The sequence below is a fragment of the Desmodus rotundus genome, chromosome X (assembly GCF_022682495.2).
Source record: "Desmodus rotundus isolate HL8 chromosome X, HLdesRot8A.1, whole genome shotgun sequence".
In the NCBI taxonomy this organism is placed as follows: domain Eukaryota; kingdom Metazoa; phylum Chordata; class Mammalia; order Chiroptera; family Phyllostomidae; genus Desmodus; species Desmodus rotundus.
Genome location: NC_071400.1, coordinates 91,661,108 through 91,684,687, shown reverse-complemented (window position 1 = coordinate 91,684,687; position 23,580 = coordinate 91,661,108). Strand labels below are relative to the sequence as shown.

Genomic DNA, 23,580 nt, shown 5'->3' with positions numbered 1-23,580 from the left:
CAAGTCACTTGAGCATCATCCCTGGAGCCTGTTATGGCCATGAGTCCTCCACTGCACTATGGGACAGGCTGCTGAGAAGCAACAGCAGGAAGTTGCTGGGTTCCCAGGCACTGAGCAATGGCTCCTGGGGCGGGTGGGCTGAGAGGTCGGATACACAAGGCCACAACCCTGAGCCTCTAAGGCCTTCCCACTGTGTAAGCTGGGAGAGCTAAAGGCAGAAGCCAGAATTGCCAGCCAGACGTATGAACTCAGGTGGGACGATATCTGGGGGCACTGGCGTTTTCTAGCATGCTCGCTTCATCAACAACATTGCAAGCAATAGAGTTTTGAGCACAGATAGAGCTCAGTGACTTAACTTCTGACTGTTCCCCTGGGGTCTCGTTGGAGGCCCCCACAACAGACCAGCCTTTGCTCCTAGGACTCTGTTCACCCATAGAATGAGGTCAAGTGTTAAAACTCAAGTATTTGGACATATAAAACCACAAACTTACCAGAGCACTTCTTTTTCAATATAACCAACTCATACATAAATGTAACGAGGTAAAAGCAAATTGCATCTGACGCTTTGACACTAGTTTTTGTAGTTATTTAACTTTATTATATTTTAAAATCTGAGAACTGTAGAAACAGTATTTGTATAAACACCTGAGGACTGTTAACTGGACATGGCATCTTCACTCAAACAATTTGAGAGAAGACCAAGTTTAAATTAGAATTTTATCTTATAACACAAAAGGAAAAACATAGGTGAGGCCACCCTTTAAATACTTGCATTCTTGTATAAAGTACATTTGGTTTTCTAAAAAATAAAATGTACATTCTTGTCCCTGGTGTATATTTTATTGGCATTTTCAACAAGTGGGTAATACTTTTAGCACAGATTCTCATAGCTTATAAACAGTATTCCAAAGTTATACAAAGTAATAACAATAAAACATATAACGCCATTTCCCCCTGAAAGTTCTACTTTAAAAGTTAAGCCCAAAATAAGTCAGAATTGATGCATCTTCCAAAATTTAGCTGTATAAATGGCTCAGAACTAAGCAATTAACTAGAAACATTGCATAGGACAGAGAATTTCCCTGTATGGAAACCAATTTATGAATTGTTCATTATCCCCTGAAGACTAAGCTGAGAGGTACTAGTGACAGCAAATGATGCACATATTTTTTTTTACCGAATAAAAATGTCATTATATAAATAGCTTATCATTACCTCTGTGGCAGTGTAAAGTGCCATATTAAATTCAAAAAGAACAGATTTACTTCTCTGTACACCTACAGGTATAGAATAATATATAAATATGGTATAGTATCCATATGAAGAATAAACACAGACAATAAAATATATATCTTTTGAAAATTTGGGCACAGTTGTCTTCAAATAGAGATGTGAATAATGAATGCCTACTTGAAGTTTTAAAATAATAGGTATTTTGTTGAAAACAATTAACCAGACTCCATCCAAACTACTGTTGTAGTTAATATCTCCTGCATAAAACAACTATTCTGACTAGCCTATAACTGGTTGAAATTTACCAAAAACTGTAAGAACACTTTATGAAAGTTTAGAAGTTTGTTTTTTCTTTAAATATGAACAAATACAACATACAGAGAAATAACAAAAGAAAAATAAGTTATATGGCTATTCCCTTTCTGGAAACTGGTAGAACACAAACAGAACACTGATATTACAGACATAAAATAAATGAGAAAGAGATGATATCTCCAGTTGTATCTTTAAATTCTAAGGAAAATTTCTCATGGAGTTTATTAAAGAACTTGTCAAACCCTGACACTTTTCCCTTTGGGATTTAGCTGTTTTGGTTCTACATATACACCTTAATCAAAATCAAAAGTGTTTCTCTGTTTCCTACATGAAGTATACTTGTAAACTGTATGGTAAAACAATAAACTGTAAATTAATAAAAAGACATAAAGAAGTGCCAATTTGAATATACTAATACTAACACATTAAATGGTATATAAAGTAGATTGGACTATAACATAGCTCTGCAATTCTACATATAGCAATCTTTTTAGGAACTGTCTAAAAAACTAAACCCACTAAGAATAAAAATACTTTTAGATTAATAAGTTATCAAAACAACTGAGAATTATCTAATCTAAACTTAGACATTTTTAAAATTGTATTTCCCTTCTTTAAGTTTTTCAATGTAGTAACACAACTTCAGAGCTGGCCCCAACTTCAGCCCCATATACTTCATTATAACATCACTGTGGAGTAGGAGCAGAGCCTTCCCATCAATTTCCTACAGAGAGAAAAAAGTTATAATAATTAATAATGCTTTCATATTTTATCCAAAGTTATTTATATATAAGACAGCAGCTGTATATTCCCTATATATATTCTCTGAATACATTTATTTCCTGAAAATTATTTAAAATATAATTTATAGTGAAGTATAAAATATAATTTATAGTGGTGTCATTTGATGATTCTTAAATTCACTTCAAATTTTAAGAAAAAGGAAATTTAACCCAATATCTTTTAAAAATGGCCTAAGCATAAACTACCTAATTTTAAACACTGTATGTTGAATAAAATACTACATTATCTATGACAAAGGGTGAAAAACTATTAAGTGGTAGAAATGGATTTCAGATGGTCATAAACTTTCTTAGAAAGGCTGGGAATATGAGTACATCAGCATCAATGCAAACTATAAATGTGCTTGACAGTGTTGTGTTTATGGTGAAAGCTCCTCAGTTGTCTGAAGCTAATTAATTAGATGCGAAAAACAATTATTAATTTTCTTGCAATACTGAAAAGGAAACATCAGATATTTGGTCACAAATACAATTTATTAGAAAATATTATAAACATATTACTTAAAAGACATAAGGTATCCTCCTAAAATTCTTTACTTCCTTAATTAACCAATTTATGTCACCGAAGCATATTATTTGGTATTCATGAGTTCTTAAAATAAAGCTGCACTTAATCTTATACAGTTGCTTAATTCATTGGCATTGTAACAAGGATGACACCCTGTTACAGCCTGTGATCACCCCCTCCTACTCATGGTCCTGGGGCGAAGCGGGGAGTAGGTGAGGAGGAGGATCCTTGTAGCTGTTGTTATAAAAGAGAAGACACCTGAGAGTGAGTGACCAGTCTGAATCATCTTCTTTTGAGAACCTGATGACTTGTAGTATTTTGGGTACTCAGGTACCCATTTAAAGCACAGATCCAACCTCTACCACTTAAGGATCTGATTTTGAGCAAAGTAACCTTTCCTCACATAAGGAAAGATCAGTTAATAGGGTTCCCCCACCATCCACACTAATCAACATCCAACTGAAAAGCCTGCACAGGGCTCATTCAAAGGCAGGAAAACCGATCAAAAGATACATTACATGTTGCCTGAAGATGTCTGCAAGGGGGCCTGAAATCCTAGGATCTTTATGTTTCATAAACTGTATCACTTCGTCCACACACCAGGTTGAAGGGTCATTAGAGAAGCCTTGTTTCAGGACACTGGGGTCAGGTACAGCTATATAACCTGGAGCTTCAATGGGAGGAAAAAAGACAAATCATACTTGACCTGATCATTATCCCGAAAGAAGAGATGTTACTTAAGTAGGGAGTGTTGGTCTCATTCCTGCAACCACTTGTTAAGTAGCCCAGCAAAGACCCAGGACTCCCAAGTGTAAAATCCAGTAAAAGCTTACATGAAGATGGCGTGAGGATGGGTACCCACGAGTGTCCCATATGACTGCCCGCGAACAACAAAAGCAGCTTCAGAAGTTACCAGAAAGCTTCAAACATCATAAAACAGACTGAACAACCCAAGGTCTCTTTGGCCACAAACAAATACAGCAAAAGATCTGTTACTTGGGTTAATTACGTAAATCTAAGCTAACCTATTACTCTCTAAGTATTTCAGTGAATTTCTCTCAATCTCTCTCCTCTTGGTCTGTGTAGATTAGGTTTAGTTTACTAGCTAAATACAATGGAAATTCCCCAAATTTAATAATTGCTTAAATTTATTCACTTTAATCAATGAATTTCAAAAACCTATTATCTTTGAGACCCAACTTAGTTATTTACCGAATCTCTCCCATGTATTCAATATGGACATTTTTAACATTATTTTTTCTTTAAATTCTTGTCTCTCAAAGCTCAAATGTTTATCTGAATTTTGAAGAAAACAAGTTTATTTTCTGATTAGCTAGGTCAGAAATAACTTTAATATTATATTAAGTACCTCTTTCAAATTTAAATAATGGCACAATAATAGGTATTTTGGTTGAAGGTTTATATGTTGAAAAAATAACTGAGACATGAAACAACTGAAGTGCTCATACCTCAAAAAGTTTTAGCTGTGATGTTCACTGAATTGTGCTGTGTCTAGACAAGTATTTATTTTCTCAACTAGAGCACTCAACTTTCTGTAAGTGTGTGATAACAGAAGTGAGTTTTATAATTTGCTAGGAAGAGTCACATTGTGTCTCTAACCAAGAACTGTCAATACAAATTTGATCTTTTTTTTTTGCATGAGTTAGCCAAAGGTGTACCTTTTCTTTCCTGTTGTCTGGGCTCTGTCCATTTATGGGACATTCTGAGTATTTACCAAGGGAAAGGGCAAAGAAAAACAGAAGATATAAAAAACAATGGTCAATTTGTGTGTATTATCATTTTATTTTTCTTTTTAATATTATAACTGTGATTGAAATAAAAACTCTTTACTAAAATATATCTTCCTCTTCCATTTGTCAGAGATAAAAATGTTGGTCATATCTACGAAGACATGCTACTGGGCTAAATCAACTGAAGTAAAAATGATGATGGTATAGACCATGCCATACCTAAGGCATTCTAATAATTTCGACAGAAAGGTCTTCTTTAACTCAAGAAAGACTCAACTTAATATAAACTAAATGGCAAGGTGACTCATACCACTAAATTATGTTTTGTGGTATTTCTAGTTTCTGTCATCAGAATCTGGTATAGTTATATCTTTTTTTCCATTTATAATTTACTAGCTCTTCTAGTGTTTCAGAGTAATAAAGGAGTTTCAATGATCTTACATGGTGAATAGGTCAATAGGTGAACTTACACCATATTGAACAAATGTCTAGATTGAATTAGACTATTTGTGCAGTTTTTCAGACTGTTGGTAATATGAGGCAGTTTTCCAAGCAGGTGATCTAGCAGTTCACAGGGAAGATATAGTTATGTCTTTTTTGTTTTTCTTGTCTATTTCTGTTTTGTTTGTTCATTTATTTTGCTTTTTATATTCCACATGTAAGTAAAATCATATGGTATTTGTCTTTCTCTGACTTGTTTCACTTAGCATAATACCCTCTAGGTCCATCCATGTTATTGCAAATGGTAAGGTCACATTCTTTCTTATGGTTGAGTAATAACCCATTGCATCTGTAAACTTGAATAACATATAACTAGTTTTACAGATTACTACAGATAAACTATAAGGTATGATTTCTGTTATACAACTGTAATATTATATTAAAATAAAACAACTATAAGAGCATCTATTTTAATCTATTATGGAAAAATATTTAATTGGTCCCATATATTCAAAACAATCAGAGAAGGTTGCAAACATTACATTAGTGCTATTCAAGTAATTACATCAAACAAACTAATTGTGTAAAAAATAGTCAAAGTCCAGTCATGCTTTTCTCCTGAATGGCTTTGTCTTATATGTACTAGGAAATCAGTATTTCCAAAATAAAAAAGTGAAAGTTATTTGCTTTTATCCCTAACAATGTTATTGAATTTCTTTCCTATAATAAAAATCAACAATTTTTTTCATTCAAATAATGGGGCAAGGCAGGAGTTTGTGTGAGCATCACCAGCAATCAAGGGTGGACTCAGCTTTAAGAAACAGTTCCAATACCTTAAAGAAGGGAATAGTAGTGACACCTCTAGACAGTTTCCAAGTTAAATGCTTACCTATTTCTCTGGAGATGTGAGCAGCACAGCAGTTAAAAATTACCACCCTGGATGGAGCCAAGAGTGCCTGGGTTCAAGCACTGGCTCAGCTACTTTCACTTTAGTCATTCTAATGACTAAAAGTGACTTCTCAGATTTTTCACCTAAAAATGTTTATCAGCACCTACATCTCAAAGAATTATTACAAAGGTGTAATGTACAAGGCTATGTAAAATATTATTTGTCTGGCACATAATGTCAGATAGTGATGAAGATAATGATGATTTTTATCACTATTAAGTAACTACTATTAAATAATGTTATTGTTAGTCTTTCCACTCCTAGCCTTCTCGAGCTCCAATACAGGTTACTTTGGCATGGTAGTGTTAGGAAGACATTTGGAAATCAGATATTCAGCATTAGAGGTAACCTTTTAGAACCTTTTATACTAAGAAGGCCTGTCTTCAAAAGTTCATATTCTGTGAAAAAATACCTAAAAATTCAGAGTACACTACTCCTTTATAGAACAAACATCTATCTTCAGACTCTCTACAAACCACGTGACTCTAAAGCAGAGGCAATTTACACAGAGGCAATCTTTAGCATTATAGTGGCTTGGCTCTGACAGTGATGTGCAGATAACTCAACCTCCTCAATTTGGCACTTTCTCCAATGTGATACATTCCTAGGGACGTTATTAGGCATGGAAACCTTAAGGGGAAAGACAAACACAGTGACTGAAAAATCACCACTTTTAAATATACCTTCTCTGTTCTGCATTTGGAATTCATGGGGACCACTCTTGGTAGAGAATGGATCCACTAGTGCTGAACTTGAGGAGCCTGGCATACTTTGATAAAAATTCTTGGACACTGCAGTATCAGTGCTTATTGGAGCTCTGCTTGCAGGATTCAAATAATTTTCTGGATTTAGTGGTGGGTCCCTGGACTCTTCAAGAAGGTTCTCCTCTGTGGACATGCTATTTTCCTCAGAAGAAAATAGTTCTTCTGAAAGAAAAAATACAAAGGTGATTATCTTCAACAGATTTACATACAGTTCAAATACTATGAAAAGGTCAAAATTTTCCTAATTTTTAACAATTCACTTAAACCATGCTACACTGAACCACAAACCTTTAACACGAAGTATATGGCCATCCCCTTCTTGGTGTTTATAGTAATGGACACTGTCCTGATATTCAAATTTATTCTATGATATCTCCTATAGTTCCCATGGCAACCATCCCATGCCAGTTTTTCCACCAAGTCTGTGAACATCTCACTAAAGCATTCATTTTTAGAAATGCCATTCCTCACAACTATTTGTTATAATATGATCACACAGTTGGTTTCTAACACTTGCATACTACTTGGGCACTTAAAACTTTCACTGGAAAAAGGTACTAGGTTTTTCTATTCCTCTATCAGCTTTTAGCAGTATAAAGCTGAATGAAAAAATTTTACTGTAATGGTTTGTTTTTTAATCTAAGGAGAAACAACAATTGTGCCCTTCTGAAGGAAGTGAATCGCTCATTAAAGCTGCCAAAGTAGTAGCCTAATTGCCAAAATGATTTAGGCAAATATACCCCCCTATCTCCAACACTATCACCCAAGAGGATACATAAGTGGTAGAGAATGACTTTTCTTCCAAATCCTGGGACATGTAAATACTATTTACCTTCAGAGGAAAACATCTCTGTTTTGGGGACCTTAAGAGCGAGAGGAGCCACATCAGATACTGGTTCCTCAGAAGGTCGTTTGGTGGTTTGTTTTTCAGTTACTTCTTCTTTCACTGTTTTCAAAACAAGTGTCTGTTATAATTAAGATACTCTAGTATTTTCATATCATCAGCATAAGACACTTTTGTTTTAAATCATTTTCCTATGACTTCATAAACAATTTATCAATTATTCTATTGTTTATGAATAACATGTTCATTTCATCCTATTAAATATTTCAGTGACATCATATTCAAGAGTTTAAAACATTATGTCCAAGCTTTACTTATTCTAGGGCCATCATATATATCCAAAGATCTCAGGAGGCAGTGAGGAAACTAGTATACTATGTCTAAAATGGCCTGGGTAATTTGTTCCCATGAGCAAGAAAAGTTAAGAATTCAGAGTAGTTAAGGATAAGGGTACAATGAACACAGCCATTTTATAGGCAACAATCCTGGCCTAGGGCTATCATTGCAACAACTGTCCTGCTTATTTATCATTCAACCAAATGCATTTCTAGCTAAAGGACTATTCCTTAAGGCATGATCCTGAAAGTAAAACAATTCAAATTATCAATTACACTCTAAATATCAATCAATACCTTGATTTAACCTCCAACTAAAAGGAAAAATAAAGTATAATAGAAATCTAAAAAGTCTTGATACTAGACCTCAAAAGAGAAGAAAAAATGAAATGAGAAAGTACCAAAGTCAAACTCCATCTAGTTCAAAATGGCTGGGGGCCAAAGCATGCCTCTCAAAATCATCTGATAAGCAACCTTTAACCATCAAGTTACTGATCAACTACTAACTCTAAGAGAGCTCTTACCACTTGATTTTATTTTTAATCATGGACTATAAAACCAACAGGCGAAACATATTTTGGTGAATGCCAAGTATTTCTACAGTTAGGATATTTAAATTCGAAGGAAAGAAGTAATTGACATTTTTAAACCCATTTAATGACATAGAAAACATGAACACAAAAGTATAGTTTTCTATAGATAGGTGTTTACCTCAGGATCTTAGCAAGATCAGAAAAAGTCTTATATTTTACTTGTAATATTCTAATGCTTTCTGTATGAAAAGTTTATGAAGCTGGTGTTTGGTCTAATCTCTGGTGCTAATACAAATGTAAACATTGACTCCTGATTTCTGTTTCTGGGTATTATAGTAAGCTGAGGCAGAAAATTCTTCCAGCAGAGATAACTAGGAAAAAACCAGATAATTTTAAAAGTACTTGAAAAAGTCGTCATAGAGAGGCACTTCCAGAATGACTGATTAATGACTTCTGAAAATCCACTCCTTCATAAAAATAATGAAAACACTGGCAAAATCAAATTTTTAAAAACTCTGGACATTAAAGGGATTACAGGAACTACTATAAAGGACACATGCACAAAATCAAGGGGGAGGGTGGGGGAGGGAGGTGGGTTCAGCTGGGGTGGGGTAGAGGGATGGGGAGAAAAAGTGTACAACTGTAATTGAATAACAATAAAAATTTTTTAAAAAGAAAAGTAAAAAAAATAAAAATAAAAAATAAATAAAAAATATATTTGGAAATCATTACATTGTACTAAATTAGCTACTTTTCAGGGGTCAGGAAAAGTGACATTGCAATACATAGAGCTCCCCAAAATAAAATTATTTTCAAATTAAAAAAAATAAAAATAAAGGATTACAACAATCCAAAAAGCATTTACTCAAGGAAAAAAATGGCTGAACCTCAGAAAGAACAGCAAATTATATGGCATTTTAGCTTCCTAATACCATCCCCCCTTCACCCCAGTTTTGCAGCTGCCTTGCAAAAAACACCTTTGCAACTATAATAGCTATGAAAACCAGTAGCCTAGCAATTACTGGAAAGGGCACAATGGGTTTGGAGCTCTCCAAAATCCCCAGTCCCAAAGAACTGTCACTACTTAACTAATCTTGCAGATAACTAAAAATCTCTGATCTCAGGGCTTGTTTTATTTGACCTGAATCAGAGCCTGCTCTCTTTGAACAGCCTATCTCCAAGGCATTGGTAAAAAAAAATTGGCAATTGTTTTAACACTACAGCTGCCTAAGGCAAGCAGCACCAGTTGGGGCTGATAAGAAGCTAACCAAAAGCTTGAAAGGAAAAACTGGAGAATGAGATGTCCATTAGGATGAAAAGCACTGAGATATTCCTGGGAATCCAGATGGCATTATGCATGCTCAGCAAAGTATAGAGAAGGCCCTAATCATTTATTTCTTGCTGACCTTCAGACTCTGCACAAAGAAGATTTGTAATCTACCTTCTGGGATGTTGAAGGTAAGTCCCAATACACACACAAAACTTCTTGGCAAAAGATGGGAGACATACCAGTTAAGGAAATAAACTTAAGGAAATACCTGTCCAATCATTAGCTGACCACTAAGCTAACTGAGAAGACTTCAGTAGTCATACATGACAAAATTAGCCCAGGAAAAGTCATTAAATTAATCCAGGAAAGTCACTAAACAAATAGTATCAGCAACAACAACAAACCCTAGGGCTGGTGAGGAAATCTAATTATCAGAGCTACTATTATTATATCATTTTTATTTTTAATATATTTATTGATTATGCTATTACAGTTGTCCCATTTCCCCCCCTCACTCCACTCCATCCTGCCCACCCCCTCCCTCCCACATTCCCCCCCTATAGTTCATGTCCATGGGTCATACTTATAAGTTCTTTGGCTTCTACATTTCCTACACTATTTTTACCCTCCCCCTATTTTCCACGTATCATCTATGCTACTTATTCTCTGTACCTTTCCCCCCTCTGCCCCTCCCACTCCCCTATTGACAACCGTCCGTGTGATCTCCATCTCTATGGTTCTGTTCCTGTTCTAGGTGTTTGCCTAGTTTGCTCTTGTTTTTGTTCTAGGTGTGGTCGTTAATAACTGTGAGTTTGCTGTCATTTTTACTGTTCATATTTTTGATCTTGTTTTTCTTAGGTAACTCCCTTTAACATTTCATATAATAAGGGCTTGGTGATGATGAACTCCTTGAACTTGACCTTATCTGAGAAGCACTTTATCTTCCCTTCCATTCTAAATGAAAGCTTTGCTGGATAGAGTCATCTTGGATGTAGGTCCTTGCCTTTCATGACTTGGAATACTTCTTGCCAGTCCCTTCTTGCCTGTAAGGTCTCTTTGGAGAGATCAGCTGACAGTCTTATGGGAAGTCCTTTGTAGGTAACTGTGTCCTTTTCTCTTGCTGCTTCTAAGATTCTATCCTTCTGTGTAATCTTGGGGAATGTAATGATGATGTGCCTTGGTGTGTTCCTCCTTGGGTCCAGCTTCTTTGGGACTCTCTGAGCTTCCTGGACTTCCTGGAAATCTATTTCCTTTGCCAGATGAGGGAAGTTCTCCTTCATTATTTGTTCAAATAAGTTTTCAAGTTTTTGTTCTTCCTCTTCTCCTTCTGGCACCCCTATAATTCGGATGTTGGAACGTTTCAAGATGTCCTGCAGGTTCCTAAGCCTCTCCTCATTTTTCCAAATTCTTGTTTCTTCATTCTTTTCTGGATGGATGTTTCTTTCTTCCTTCTGGTCCACACCGTTGATTTGAGTCCCAGTTTCCTTCGCATCACTAATGGTTCCCTGTACATTTTCCTTTGTTTCTCTTAGCATAGCCTTCATTTTTTCATCTGGTTTTCGAACAAATTCAACCAATTCTGTGAGCGTCTTGATAACCAGTGTTTTGAACTGTGCATCTGATAGGTTGGCTATCTCTTCCTTGCTTAGTTGTATTTTTTCTGGAGCTTTGAAGTGTTCTGTCATTTGGGCCTTTTTTTTTTTTTTTGTCTTGGCACATCTGTTAGTTAAAGGGGCGGAGCCTTAGGTGTTCCCGGGGCAGGGTAATGCAGGTTGCTGTGCTGTGACGCTGTATGTGGGGGAGGGGCTGAGAGGGAGCAATGGCGCCTACTCCACTCTCCACAGGATTTCAGTCACTCCCTCTGCTACCCACAATCAAACTGGGCCCCTCTGGTGCTGGTTCCGAGTGGGTGGGCTTGTGCACACTCTAGGCCCCTGTGGGTCTCTCCAACCACCTCTCCTGTGAGGCTGGGAGTCTCTCCTCCTGCTGCCCCAACCCCCATGGGCGTTTTCAATCAGAGGTTTGAGGCTTCATTTCCCCGTGCTAGAGCCCTGGTTTGTCTGGTTTATCTGTGCGCGAATGTGTGGCCGTGGGGTGGTACCCGCCGCTCTGCCTGCCCTGTTCTCCGCCACTCTGAGTCCGGCCCTCTGGGTTTATCTGTGCGAATGTGGGGCCGCAGGGTCTGCTAGTGGTCAGACTGCCTGCCTCGTTCATCCCACACTCCGCCAGTCTCGGTCCCGCCACAGCAACGCGAGTCCTCTCTATAGACCCCTGCTGCCTGTCTCCGCCCCTCCTACCGGTCTGGATGAATGTTTATTTTTTATTTCATTGGTGTCGGACTTCCTTGCCGTTCAATTTTCTGTCAGTTCTGGTTGTGCGAGGAGGCGCAGTGTGTCTACCTATGCCGCCATCTTGGTTCTCCCATATCATTTTTAAATGCCCAGTTTTCAACTAAAAATTCAGGAGACATGCAAAGATATAGAAAAATATGGCCCATACATAGGGGAAAAAAAAGTCAATAGAAACTGCCTCTGAGAAAGCCCAGACACTGGACTTACTGAAGACTTTAAATAAGCTATTTTGTACATGTACAAAAAAACTACAAAACCCATGTCAAAATAATTAAAGAAAAGGCCCTGGCTGGTGTGGCTTGGTGAATTGAGTACCAGCCTGCAAACCAAAGGGTCCCTGGTTTGATTCCCAGTCAGAGCACATGCCTGGGTTGCAGGACAGGTCCCTAGCGGGGGGCGTGTGGGAGGCAACCACACATTGATGTTTCTCTCCCTTTCCTTTTCCCTCCCCCTCTGTCAAAAAATAAATAAATAAAATCTTTTCTAAAAAAGTCTTTTAAAAAAGAATTAAAGAAGGGAGAACCAAGATGGCAGCGTAGGTAGACACACTGCGCTTCCTCGCACAACCAGAACTGACAGAAAATACAACGGCAAGGTAGTCCGACACCAAGTAGATAAAAAAGAAACATATATCCAGACCGGTAGGAGGGGCGGAGATGGGCAGCCAGGGCGGAGAGGACACATGTGGCCCTGGCGGGACTGAGACTGGTGGAGTGTGGGACAAACGGGGCAGGCAGTCTGACCACTAGCAGACCCTGTGGCCCCACAATCGCGCACAGATAAACCGAGAGGGCTGGACTCAGAGTGGCGGAGAATGGGGCAGGCAGAGCGGCGGGTAGCACCCCGCAGCCCCACACTCGCGCACAGATAAACCAGGACGAACGGTGGGGAGCGAAGAAGACCGCGTAACCCAGGGCTCCAGTGTGGGGAAATAAAGCCTCAGACCTCTGATTGAAAGCGCCCGTGGGGGTTGAGGCGGCAGCAGGAGAGACTCCCAGCCTCACAGGACAGGTCGTTGGAGAGACCCACAGGGGCCTAGGGCGTGCACAAGCCCACCCACTCAGGAACCAGCACCAGAGGAGCCCAGTTTGATTGTGGGTAGCGGAGTGAAAGACTGAAATCCTGTGGAGAGTGGAGCAGTCGCCATTGCTCCCTCTCAGCCCCTCCCCCACGTACAGCCTCACAGCACAGTGGCGTTACTCCGCCCTGCTGAACACCTAAGTCTCTGCCCCTTTAAGTAACAGATGCGCCAACACCAAAAAAAAAAAGGCCCAAATGACAGAACAGATCAAAGCTCCAGAAATAATTCAACTAAGCAGCGAACAGACAGCCAACCTATCAGATGTACAGTTCAAAACACTGGTAATCAAGAAGCTCACAGAATTGGTTGAATTTGGTCGAAAACTAGATGAAAAAATGAAGCTATGCTAAGAGAGACAAAGGAAAATGTACAGGGAACCAATAGTGATGCGAAGGAAACTGGGACTCAAATCAACGGTGTGGACCAGAAGGAAGAAAGAAACATCCAACCAGAAAACAATGAAGAAACAAGAATTTGGAAAAATGAGGAGAGGCTTAGGAACCTCCAGGACATCTTGAAACGTTCCAACATCCGAATTATAGGGGTACCAGAAGGAGAAGAGGAAGAACAAAAAATTGAAAACTTATTTGAACAAATAATGTAGGAGAACTTCCCCAGTCTGGCAAAGGAAATAGACTTCCAGGAAGTCCAGGAAGCTCAGAGAGTCCCAAAGAAGCTGGACCCAAGGAGGAACACACCAAGGCACATCCTAAGTACATTACCCAAGATTAAGGAGAAGGAATCTTAGAAGCAGCAAGCGAAAAGGACACAGTTACCTACAGAGGCGTTCCCATAAGACTGTCAGCTGATTTCTCCAAAGAGACCTTACAGGCAAGAAGGGACTGGCAAGAAGTATTCCAAGTCATGAAAGGCAAGGACCTACATCCAAGATTGCTCTATCCAGCAAAGCTATCATTTATAATGGAAGGGAAGATAAAGTGCTTCTCAGATAAGGTCAAGTTCAAGGAGTTCATCATCACCAAGCCCTTATTATATGAAATGTTAAAGGGAGTTACCTAAGAAAAACAAGATCAAAAATAGGAACAGTAAAAATGACAGCAAACTCACAGTTATTAACGACCACACCTAAAACAAAAACAAAAGCAAACTAAGCCAACAACTAGAACAGGAACAGAACCACAGAAATGGAGATCACATGGAGGGTTATCAATAGGGGATTGGGAGGGGGAGAGAGGGGGGAAGGGTACAGAGAATAAGTAGCATAAATGATAGGTGGAAAATAGACAGGGGGAGGGTAACAATAGTATAGGTAATGTAGAAGCCAAAGAACTTGTAAGTATGACCCATGGACATGAACTATAGGAGGGCAATGTGGGAGGGAGGGGTTGGGCTGGATGGAGTGGAGTGAGGGGGGGAAAATGGGACAACTGTAATAGCATAATCAGTAAATATATCAAAAAAAATAAAATTTAAAAAAAAGAATTAAAGAAAAGTATGAGAACACTGTCTCACCAAATAAGAGACTATCAACAAAGAAATTTAAAAAAGAAGTGGAAAGAAATTTGGGACTTAAAAAGTAAATAAATGAAATGAAAAAAATTTATTAGGGGGGCTTAATAGCAGATTTGAACTAGTAGAAGAATCAGCAATTTTAAAGAAAGGTCAATTGAAATACAGTTTGAGGAACAGAAAGAAAAAAATAATGAGGAAAAGTGAACAGATGTCAGAGACCTGTGGTATACCATCAATCATAACAAAATACATATAATGGGAGAGTCCCAGAAGGAGAGGGGAGAAAGGAGCAGAAAGAATATTTGAAAGTAATGGGTAAGAGCTTCCCAAACTTGATGGAAAACATTAATCTCTACATCTAAAAAGCTAAAAAATGTCCAAATAGGATAAATTCGAATATATCCACACAGAAAAAAACACAAACCATCAAAAGCAGAACAGAATTTTGAAATCAACAAGAGAAAGAACATCATCCTATACAAGGGAGCCTCAATAAGATTAGCAACTAACTACAAACTACAAAAGGAAGTGGAAGGACACATCCAAATCACTGAAACAATAAGATGGTCAACCAAGAATTCTATATTCAGCAAAATTAACCTTTAAAAAATGAAGGACAAAGTAAGAAATTCTCCATAAACAAAAACTGAGACTCTTTCCATAAGTGGTCTGAGGTGACCTCTGAAAATGGTTTGCTATTCACTTGACCCAGAAAACACTATAAAATAATGCAAATCAAGAGGTTCAAATCTTTGTGTTCACTTTAAGAACCCTTGTGAAACTGCTCAGGCCGTCAAAGGTATACATATCCAAAAACCCACCAAGGACTTCCCTTTACAAGAAGCAATGTGTACCATCCATCATTACAATGGTAGAGCTGGTAGGGGAGTCCAGGCCTAACAGTGGGGCTGGACGCAAGATTGGTGACCCAAAAAGAATGCTGAATTTTTGCTGCACATGCTTAAAAATGCCAAGAATAATGGTGACGTAAGGGTTTAGATGTAGATTCTCTAGTCACTGAGCATATCCACGTGTATAAAGCTCCCAAGATGCCACACAGAACTTACAGAGCTCATGGGCAGATTAACCCATACATAAACTCTCCCTGCCACTTGGAGATGATCCTTACTGAAAGACAGCAAATTGTTCCTAAACCAGAAGAGGTTGCAAAGAAGAAGAATATATTCCAGAAGAAACTAAAGAAACAAAAACATATCCCAGGAGTAAACTCAGCATCAAATAAATGCTAATAAAAGCTTTTAAAAACTGACAGAATTCCTCAATTGTAGAGTTACCCAACAAGAAATACTAAAGGGACTCCTTCAAGTTAAAATGAAAGGACACTAGACAGTACAGCAGTCTCCCCTTACCTGGGGGGAATATGTTCCAAGACCCCCAGTGAATGCCTGAAACCATGGATAGTATCAAACTCTATATATACTATGATTTTTTCCTATACATGCATACCCATGATAAAGTTTAATCTATGAATAGGCACAACAAGAGATTAACAACAATAACATAATAAAAAAGAACAATTAGCCCTGGCTGGTGTGGCTCAGTGGATTGAGTGCTGACCTGCGAACCAAAAGGTCACCAGTTCCATCCCCAGTCAGGGCACAAGCCTGGGTTGTAGGCCAGGTTCCCAGTGGGGGGTGTGCGAGAGGCAACCAACTGATCATGTATCTCTTGCACATTGATGTTTCTTTCCCTGTCCTTCTCCCTCCCTTCCCGTCTCTCTAAAAATAAATAAATGGAATATTAAAAAAATAGAACTACAAAACATACTATAATAAAACTTATATTGATGAGGTCTCTCTCTCTCTCTCTCTCTCCCCCCCTCTCCTTCTCTCTCTCTCTCAAAGTACCTTATTGTACTGTACTCACCCTTCTTCTTGTGATGATGTGAGATGATACAATGTCTACATGATAGAGATGAAGTGAGCTGAATGACGTAGGCATTGTGACATAGTGTTAGGTTACTATAAGGGTTAATTGAACATAAGCACTATAATACCATGATGGTAGATCTAATAACTGAGGCAGTTACTAAATGCCTAATGAGCAGATAGTATATGCAGTGTGGTCACAGTGGACAAAGAGATGATTCATGTCTGGGTGAGGCAGAGTGAGACTCTATCATGCTACTCAGAATGGTGTGCATGCAATTTAAAACTTAAGAATTGTCATTTCTGGAATTTCCCATTTAATATTTTGGGACTGCAGTTGACCATGGTAACTGAAATGTGAATAAGGGCATTGTACTAATAATTTATAAAGTCATGTATAAGTAAAGATACCTTCAACTACTGTATAAAGTAAAACATCTGTTCTGCCAAAACAAAACCAAAAATTAGTTCAAAATAAATCAATGACCTAAAGAGAATAGCTATAAAATTCTTAGGACACAAAATACAGATAAATCTTTGTGAACTTGTACTACAGCAATATTTTCTTATATGTGACACCAAAAGTACAGGAAACAAAAGAAAAAATAGATAAATTAGACTTCATCAAAATTAAGCACTTTTGGGCTTCAAAGGACAACATCAAGAAAGTGAAAAGACAACCTACAGAACGGGAGAAAATACAGGGTGGGGCAAAAGTAGGTTTACAGTTCTGAGTACATAAAACACAGTTGTTTTATTATTTGTTGTTTTATTATTATTATATAATTGTATTATTTTTCATAAGAACAAGGACAAAATCAAGGGGGAGGGTAGAGATGGGGGAGGGAGGTGGGACTGGCTGGAGTGGGGTGGAGGGAAGGGGAGAAAATGCAGACAATTGTAACTTTATAAAAATAAATTAATTAATTTAAAAGAAAGAAAGAAAGAAAGAAAGAAAGAACAACTATAAATCTACTTTTGTACCTTCCTGTATATGCAAACCATATATCTGATATGGAATTTATATCTAGAATGTATAAAGAATTCTTTGTATATTATAGTTATATGTGACAAGTATATATAATATATAATATATATAAATATGTATTTTCTATATAATAAAAATTAAAGAACCAAATTTAAGATGGGCAAAGTATTTGATTACATTATTTCTCCAAAGAAGATATACAAATAGCCAATAAGCACATGAAAAGATGTTCAACATGGAAATCAAACCACAATGAAGTATTTTTCAGGTTTTGATTCTCAAGTTCATTATAAATACAAGAAATTACTTTCTTACTTTGAATGAACAAAAACAATTATATTTATGCATGTCTAATTACATTGTAGATAAAATGTTAATTCTGAGGAGGACACAAGGACAAATTCTGAATTAAACAAGATTCTTGAGTTAATTATAAATTATAACAGAAAACAGGACAGTATAAAATTTTACATTTTCTCTTACCTATTTTATTTTTGTCATCTTCTTCAGTACTATGAATATTACCTCTGTAAGCACTAAAAGGCTGACTACTCAAAAGGTTATCACACTGCAGGCTGAGGCACAAGTTTTCAAGAAAGCGAAGAGCAAATGATGCACTGTTCACTGAAGGGAGCCGAATGAAATGAGTTTCCCCATCAAAGAAGGCTATTGAAAGAAAAAAATATGTCAAAGTTACATCACAGAAAGATAAGAACAACAATAATTATCAAAAAAGCCACCAACTTATGAAATGTAATATAACTCTAATTTGTGGGGTTTTATAATTTACAAAGGAATAATCTTAAATTTTAAAAGTTCCTCTCAAAATACAACTGCCTGTATTTATAAAATCATTCTTTTAAAATATTCATAAAGCAAATAACAGAAACCCACTGATCTATAACAATACTTTCTACTATTTCAAACATTCCATGGGTACAAATGTTGTAGTATCTGATCACACAATCATGAAAGGTGTTTAATTATCTCTTAAACACTTCTTGAGTCACATTTTTATTTAGAGCTTCTTATAGATCAGTCTGTTTTCTAAAAAAATTAAAATTTACTATTAACCAAGGTACTCTGTATACAGTGAGCTCAATAAAGCATGTAAAAGAAAAATAATATGTACCTTTTATTTCAATTTACAGTATCATTCTGACATTGTATATTTTAAAAGTAAAGTTAAACATTCCAGCCCTGCCTGGGTAGTTCAGTTGGTTAGAGCATTGTCCTGATACACCAAGGTTGTGGGTTTGATTCCCCATCAGGGCACATACCCAAAACAACCAATGAATGCATAAATAAGTAGAACAATAAATCGATGTTTCTTTTCTCTCTCTCTCTCAAATCAATAAATTTAAAAAGTTCTTTTTAAAAGTGAGGTTAAACATTCCAAACTGGATTAAAAGTCTATAAACATATAACTTATATTCTATTAGATCAATATAATAAATATTCTGATATTATGAAGTTAATAGAATAGAATTATAAAATAATCTACATGCTATAAAGTATTTGTATTCTGAACATTGAAAATCAATTAGGAAAAAAAGCTGAATAAAAAAGTAGATGAGCATACCAGTTATCACTTCTCCGTCATGATTATCTGTCTTAAGGAATCCAAAAACAGTCTTACTTTTGATGGCACAATCCACACAGGCCTGCACAGTCCGCCGGAGCACCACATTCACAGGGCCTGGGCCAAAGTGGTCAGGCAACTCCTGGATTTTACTGTGATCCAGGTGAGGGCCGCAGTCTCCATGTTTATTTATATAGACACAGACTTGAGGGGAAAATGTGTTTATAGATATAACAAACAATGAAATTAGTTTAAAAAACATAAATATTACATAATTCACTCACACTTCACTCAAGAGAATCTAAACACAGTTAATATCAATGATCATGTATTCTACCTAAAAATATGTATCAAAATATATTTTTACATCTGTGCAAAGATATTAAACCTAGATATTAAAAAAATAATCCAAATGCTTATTCAATTTTCAGAATTGTGCCCAAACTGACTATAATAAAAAGTTAAAACAATTCATCACATATTCACCTATTATATTAAATGATATAAAGATAGACAAATATTTTCATCTTTTAACTATACACAGTATAGAAATATTTTTTAAAACTGGTCATGTTAGAATAGAGAGCCCAGAAATAAACCCATGCCTAATATGGTCAATTAATCTATGACAAAAGAGGTAAGAACATACAATGTGGTAAAGACAGTCTATTTAATAAATAGTGTTAAGAAAACTGGACAGTACAAGAAGATGAAAATAGACCATTTTCTTACACCGTACACAAGAATAAACTAAAAATGGGTTAAAGACTGCAATGTAAGACATAAAACCATAAAACTCCTAGAAGAAAACATAAGCAATAAACATTCTGACATAGTTCTTAGTAATATTTTTTCTGATATATCTCTTCAGACAAGGGAAACAAAAAAAAATAAACAAACAAATGGGACTACATCAAACTAAAGTTTTTGGACAGCAAAAGAAAACCTACTGGATGGAAAAAGATATTTGCCAATAACACATCCAAAAACAGGTTAATATCCAAAATTTAAAACAACTTACACAATGATGTCAGAGGAATGGCAACATGAGCGATCCCCTTGGTCTGCCCTTGAAGTATCAACAATTTAAACAGCTATACTTCAACAAAGGACTCCCTGCTCAATGAACAAACATGTCTGAGAGATACACTCATTGAAACATCTAAAAGTAGGCAAGTAAGAGTGAACCAGGTTGGCGAGAAGAGCCAAGAGGAGCCATGGACACAGCCCTGCAGCCAGGAGCTCACTGCAGGTCTCAACCCAGAGAAAGGAGGAATCAGGCTGTGGCTGGCACTCACTTGAGCCAGGAGGAGCAAAGAGATTTAATGAGCATTCCTGCAGGAGTGGGCAGTATGAGCTGCAGATGAGTCCATTGACCTGGACAGCAACAAAGCACAAAGGTGCAGCCACAGTTGTCTGGCAACCAGCATTGCACAGAGAAACAAATCCATGGAGCCTGGTCACATTCCCTTGCCTCCCCTCACCCTTCATGTGGGGTTGCAGAGTACATTAACTGCAAACCTGAGAACTGGTACTACAGACACTTTTTCCCTATGCAAAGAGTGCACTCTGTGACTAATCCCAGGGTCAGGTGAAGGCAGAGGGGGAATATTGCAGGGGTCACCATTGCTGGGAGGGCAAATCAACAAAGGAGGTAGCCTAGTTCCACCTGTTCACTCCACCTCCATACACTGGTGACTGCACTATCAGCAACATCTGGTTGCAGAGGGCAGCACTGGAATTTCACAGAATCCATCACCCACCACATTCCCCTGAAGGGTTGGTTTCCTGGCACCAGGGCAACCAGATCACAAGGAAGGAGCCCACCTTCCCAGGGAACACAGGCCATTTTCCCCCACCTGGCAGAAATGTGAAAAGCCAAAGGAGTGCAAGAGAGTTAAACAAACAAACAACCTTGTGATTCAGTGCCACCTACTGCAAAAAAATAGACTTTTTGTCAAAATACTAGGTCAGAAATTTTCAAACTTTTTCATCTCATTCATGGCACACATAAACTAACTACAAAAATTCTTTGGCACACCAAAATATATATTTTTTGCTACTGTGACAAAAAAAGTAGATATATTTTTTGATTCATTCACAACATATGGCTACTGTTGTATTGGCTGTTGTCATTTTTTTATTTGACAATCTAAGGGAAGTCAATGCCCCTGACTAAATAAACAGGTACTGCATGTTTTAAAAATTCTTGTGGCACACCAGTTGAAAATGACTCTACTAGAGAAGTACCACTCATACACAGATGCCTAGACAGAGAAGGAATCCATCAAATACCATGAATAACCAAATTAAAGAGGCAGCTCAAAGAGAATATAAAAAATCTCCAGAAATATGTGATTTAAATGACTGAGAATTTAAGATTGCAGTTTTGAAAAAACTCATCATGTTCATCATGATGCAAGAAAACACAGCTAGGCAGTTTAATGAATTCAGAAACAAAATCAATGAACAAGTACATTGCCAAAGAGATTGAAACTTTAAAAGAGAGCCAAATAGAAATTCTAGAGATGAAGAACTCAATAAAAGAGAGAAAGAATGAACTAGCAAACACAGGAAATAGAGCTGACCAGCTGGAGGAAAGAATTAGTGATCCTGAAGAAAGAAATACAGAAATGATGCAGAGGAAAGAACAGAGACTTGAGCGTAAAAAAAAGAGAAAGAAAGAACTCCACCATTAGACCTGACTCCAGCAGAAAGAGCAATATAATAATAGTCACAGCAGAAGAAGAAGAGAGAGAAGGGAATGAAGAGCCTATTCAAACAAAGAGTTGACAAGAAGTTCCTAAACCTATGGAAAGAGATAGATCCTTGAATTCAAAAAGCAAACAGAACACGTAATGACCTCAATCCAAAAACGCCTTCTCCAAAGCACACTGTGTTAAAACTGTCAAAAATTAATTACGAAGAAAGAATTCTCAAGGCAGCCAGGGAAAAATAACCTATAAACAAAAGTCCATTTGATTACCATCAGACTTCTCAGCAGAAATACTACAAGGTACAAAAGAGTGGAACCAAATATTCAAACGACTGAGAAAAATTACCAGCCAAAAACAATATATCCAGCAAGTTAACCTTTAGACGTGAAGGATCAATCAGTAAGACATCTCCAGACATACAGAAGCTAAGGGAATTTATCACCAGAAGACCTCCATTGCAGGAAATATTCAAGGTTATTCTACCTGAAACAAAGAACAAAGGATCACAAAACTACAAGTAAGATCACCAACAAACTTACAGCATAAATAGGGATAATTTGTGACATATAAAACATATAAGGGAAGGGGGGTAAAGGTCTGATTCTGCAAAGAGGGATGGATGTTAGATGCATTTAAAAGAAAAAGAACTGTATAGATGAAACTTTCTTTTTCATAAACCTAAGCACACACAAAAAACCCCAAAACTGAGACATGTAATTTTTTTTAAAAAGAGGAAAAAATTATGGAATACCACCAAACAAAAACAACAGATAGTAACACAAAGGAAAAGAACCAATGGAGGCATAAAGTTACCAGAAAACAAAAGATAAAATGGCTGTAGAAAATCCTCAGACATCAATAATAACCCTAAATGTGAATGGACTGAATTCATCAACAAAAATGCAAAGAGTAGCAGACTGGGTCAAAAAACAAAACCCAACCATATGCTGCCTTCAGGAGACACAGCTAAGCTGCAAAGACAAAGGAAGACTCAAAGTGAAAGGGTGGACAATGATTCTCTAGTGAAACAGTATCCAAAGAAAAGCAGGTGTAGCCATACTTATATTTGACAAAGTACATCTCAAGATAACAAGGGTAACAAGGAGACAGATGGACATTTCATAATGACAAAGTAGACACTAAATCAAGAAGACATAACAATTCTCAATCTATATGCACCCAGTTAGGGAGCACTGAAATATATAAAGCAACTACTAACAGAACTAAAGAGGGAAATTAACAAAAACACAATCATAGTAGGGGATCTAAATACTCCATTGACCGTTTCAGAAAGAACATCCAAACAGAAAGTCAATAAAGAAATGGACATAACCCTAAGCCAAATGGACATAATTGACATTTACAGAGCCTTTCATCCAAGAATATCCGATTATAAATTCTTCTCCAGTGTACATGGAACATTCTCAAGGATAGACCATATGTTGGGACACACTAGCCTTAACAAATTTTAAAAACTTGAAATCATACCAAGTATATTATCTAACCACAATGCTTTGAAATTAGAAATCAACTGCAAACAGAAAGTAGAAAAAAAACACAAATAAGTGGAAATTAAATAACACACTACTAAAAAATGACTGGGACAAAGAAGTAGTAAGAGATCAGAAGGTATATATACAGACACAAATGAGAATGACAATATGACATATGAAAAACTTCTGAGATGCAGCAAAAGCAGTAGTAAGAAGGAAGTTTATACCATCCTAGGCCTATCTCAACCAACAAGAACAAT

The 23,580-nt window shown here is 37.0% G+C and overlaps 1 protein-coding gene across 3 annotated transcripts in view; it reads right to left on the bottom strand.

The window, feature by feature from the left end:
• Window positions 1–593: 593 nt before the first annotated feature.
• The window catches only part of SCML2 (Scm polycomb group protein like 2), a 103,646-nt gene continuing 80,659 nt past the window's right edge, over window positions 594–23,580 (bottom strand). For all 3 annotated transcript variants that reach the window (XM_053917663.1, XM_053917662.1, XM_071220304.1), the window contains 6 exons: window positions 19,111–19,314; window positions 18,012–18,194; window positions 7,597–7,710; window positions 6,684–6,926; window positions 3,378–3,529; window positions 594–2,272 (listed from right to left, as the gene is read on the bottom strand). In XM_053917663.1, coding sequence (XP_053773638.1) covers window positions 2,132–2,272; window positions 3,378–3,529; window positions 6,684–6,926; window positions 7,597–7,710; window positions 18,012–18,194; window positions 19,111–19,314 — 1,037 coding nt within the window. In that variant the 3' untranslated portion in view covers window positions 594–2,131. The remainder of the gene's footprint in view (window positions 2,273–3,377; window positions 3,530–6,683; window positions 6,927–7,596; window positions 7,711–18,011; window positions 18,195–19,110; window positions 19,315–23,580) is intronic.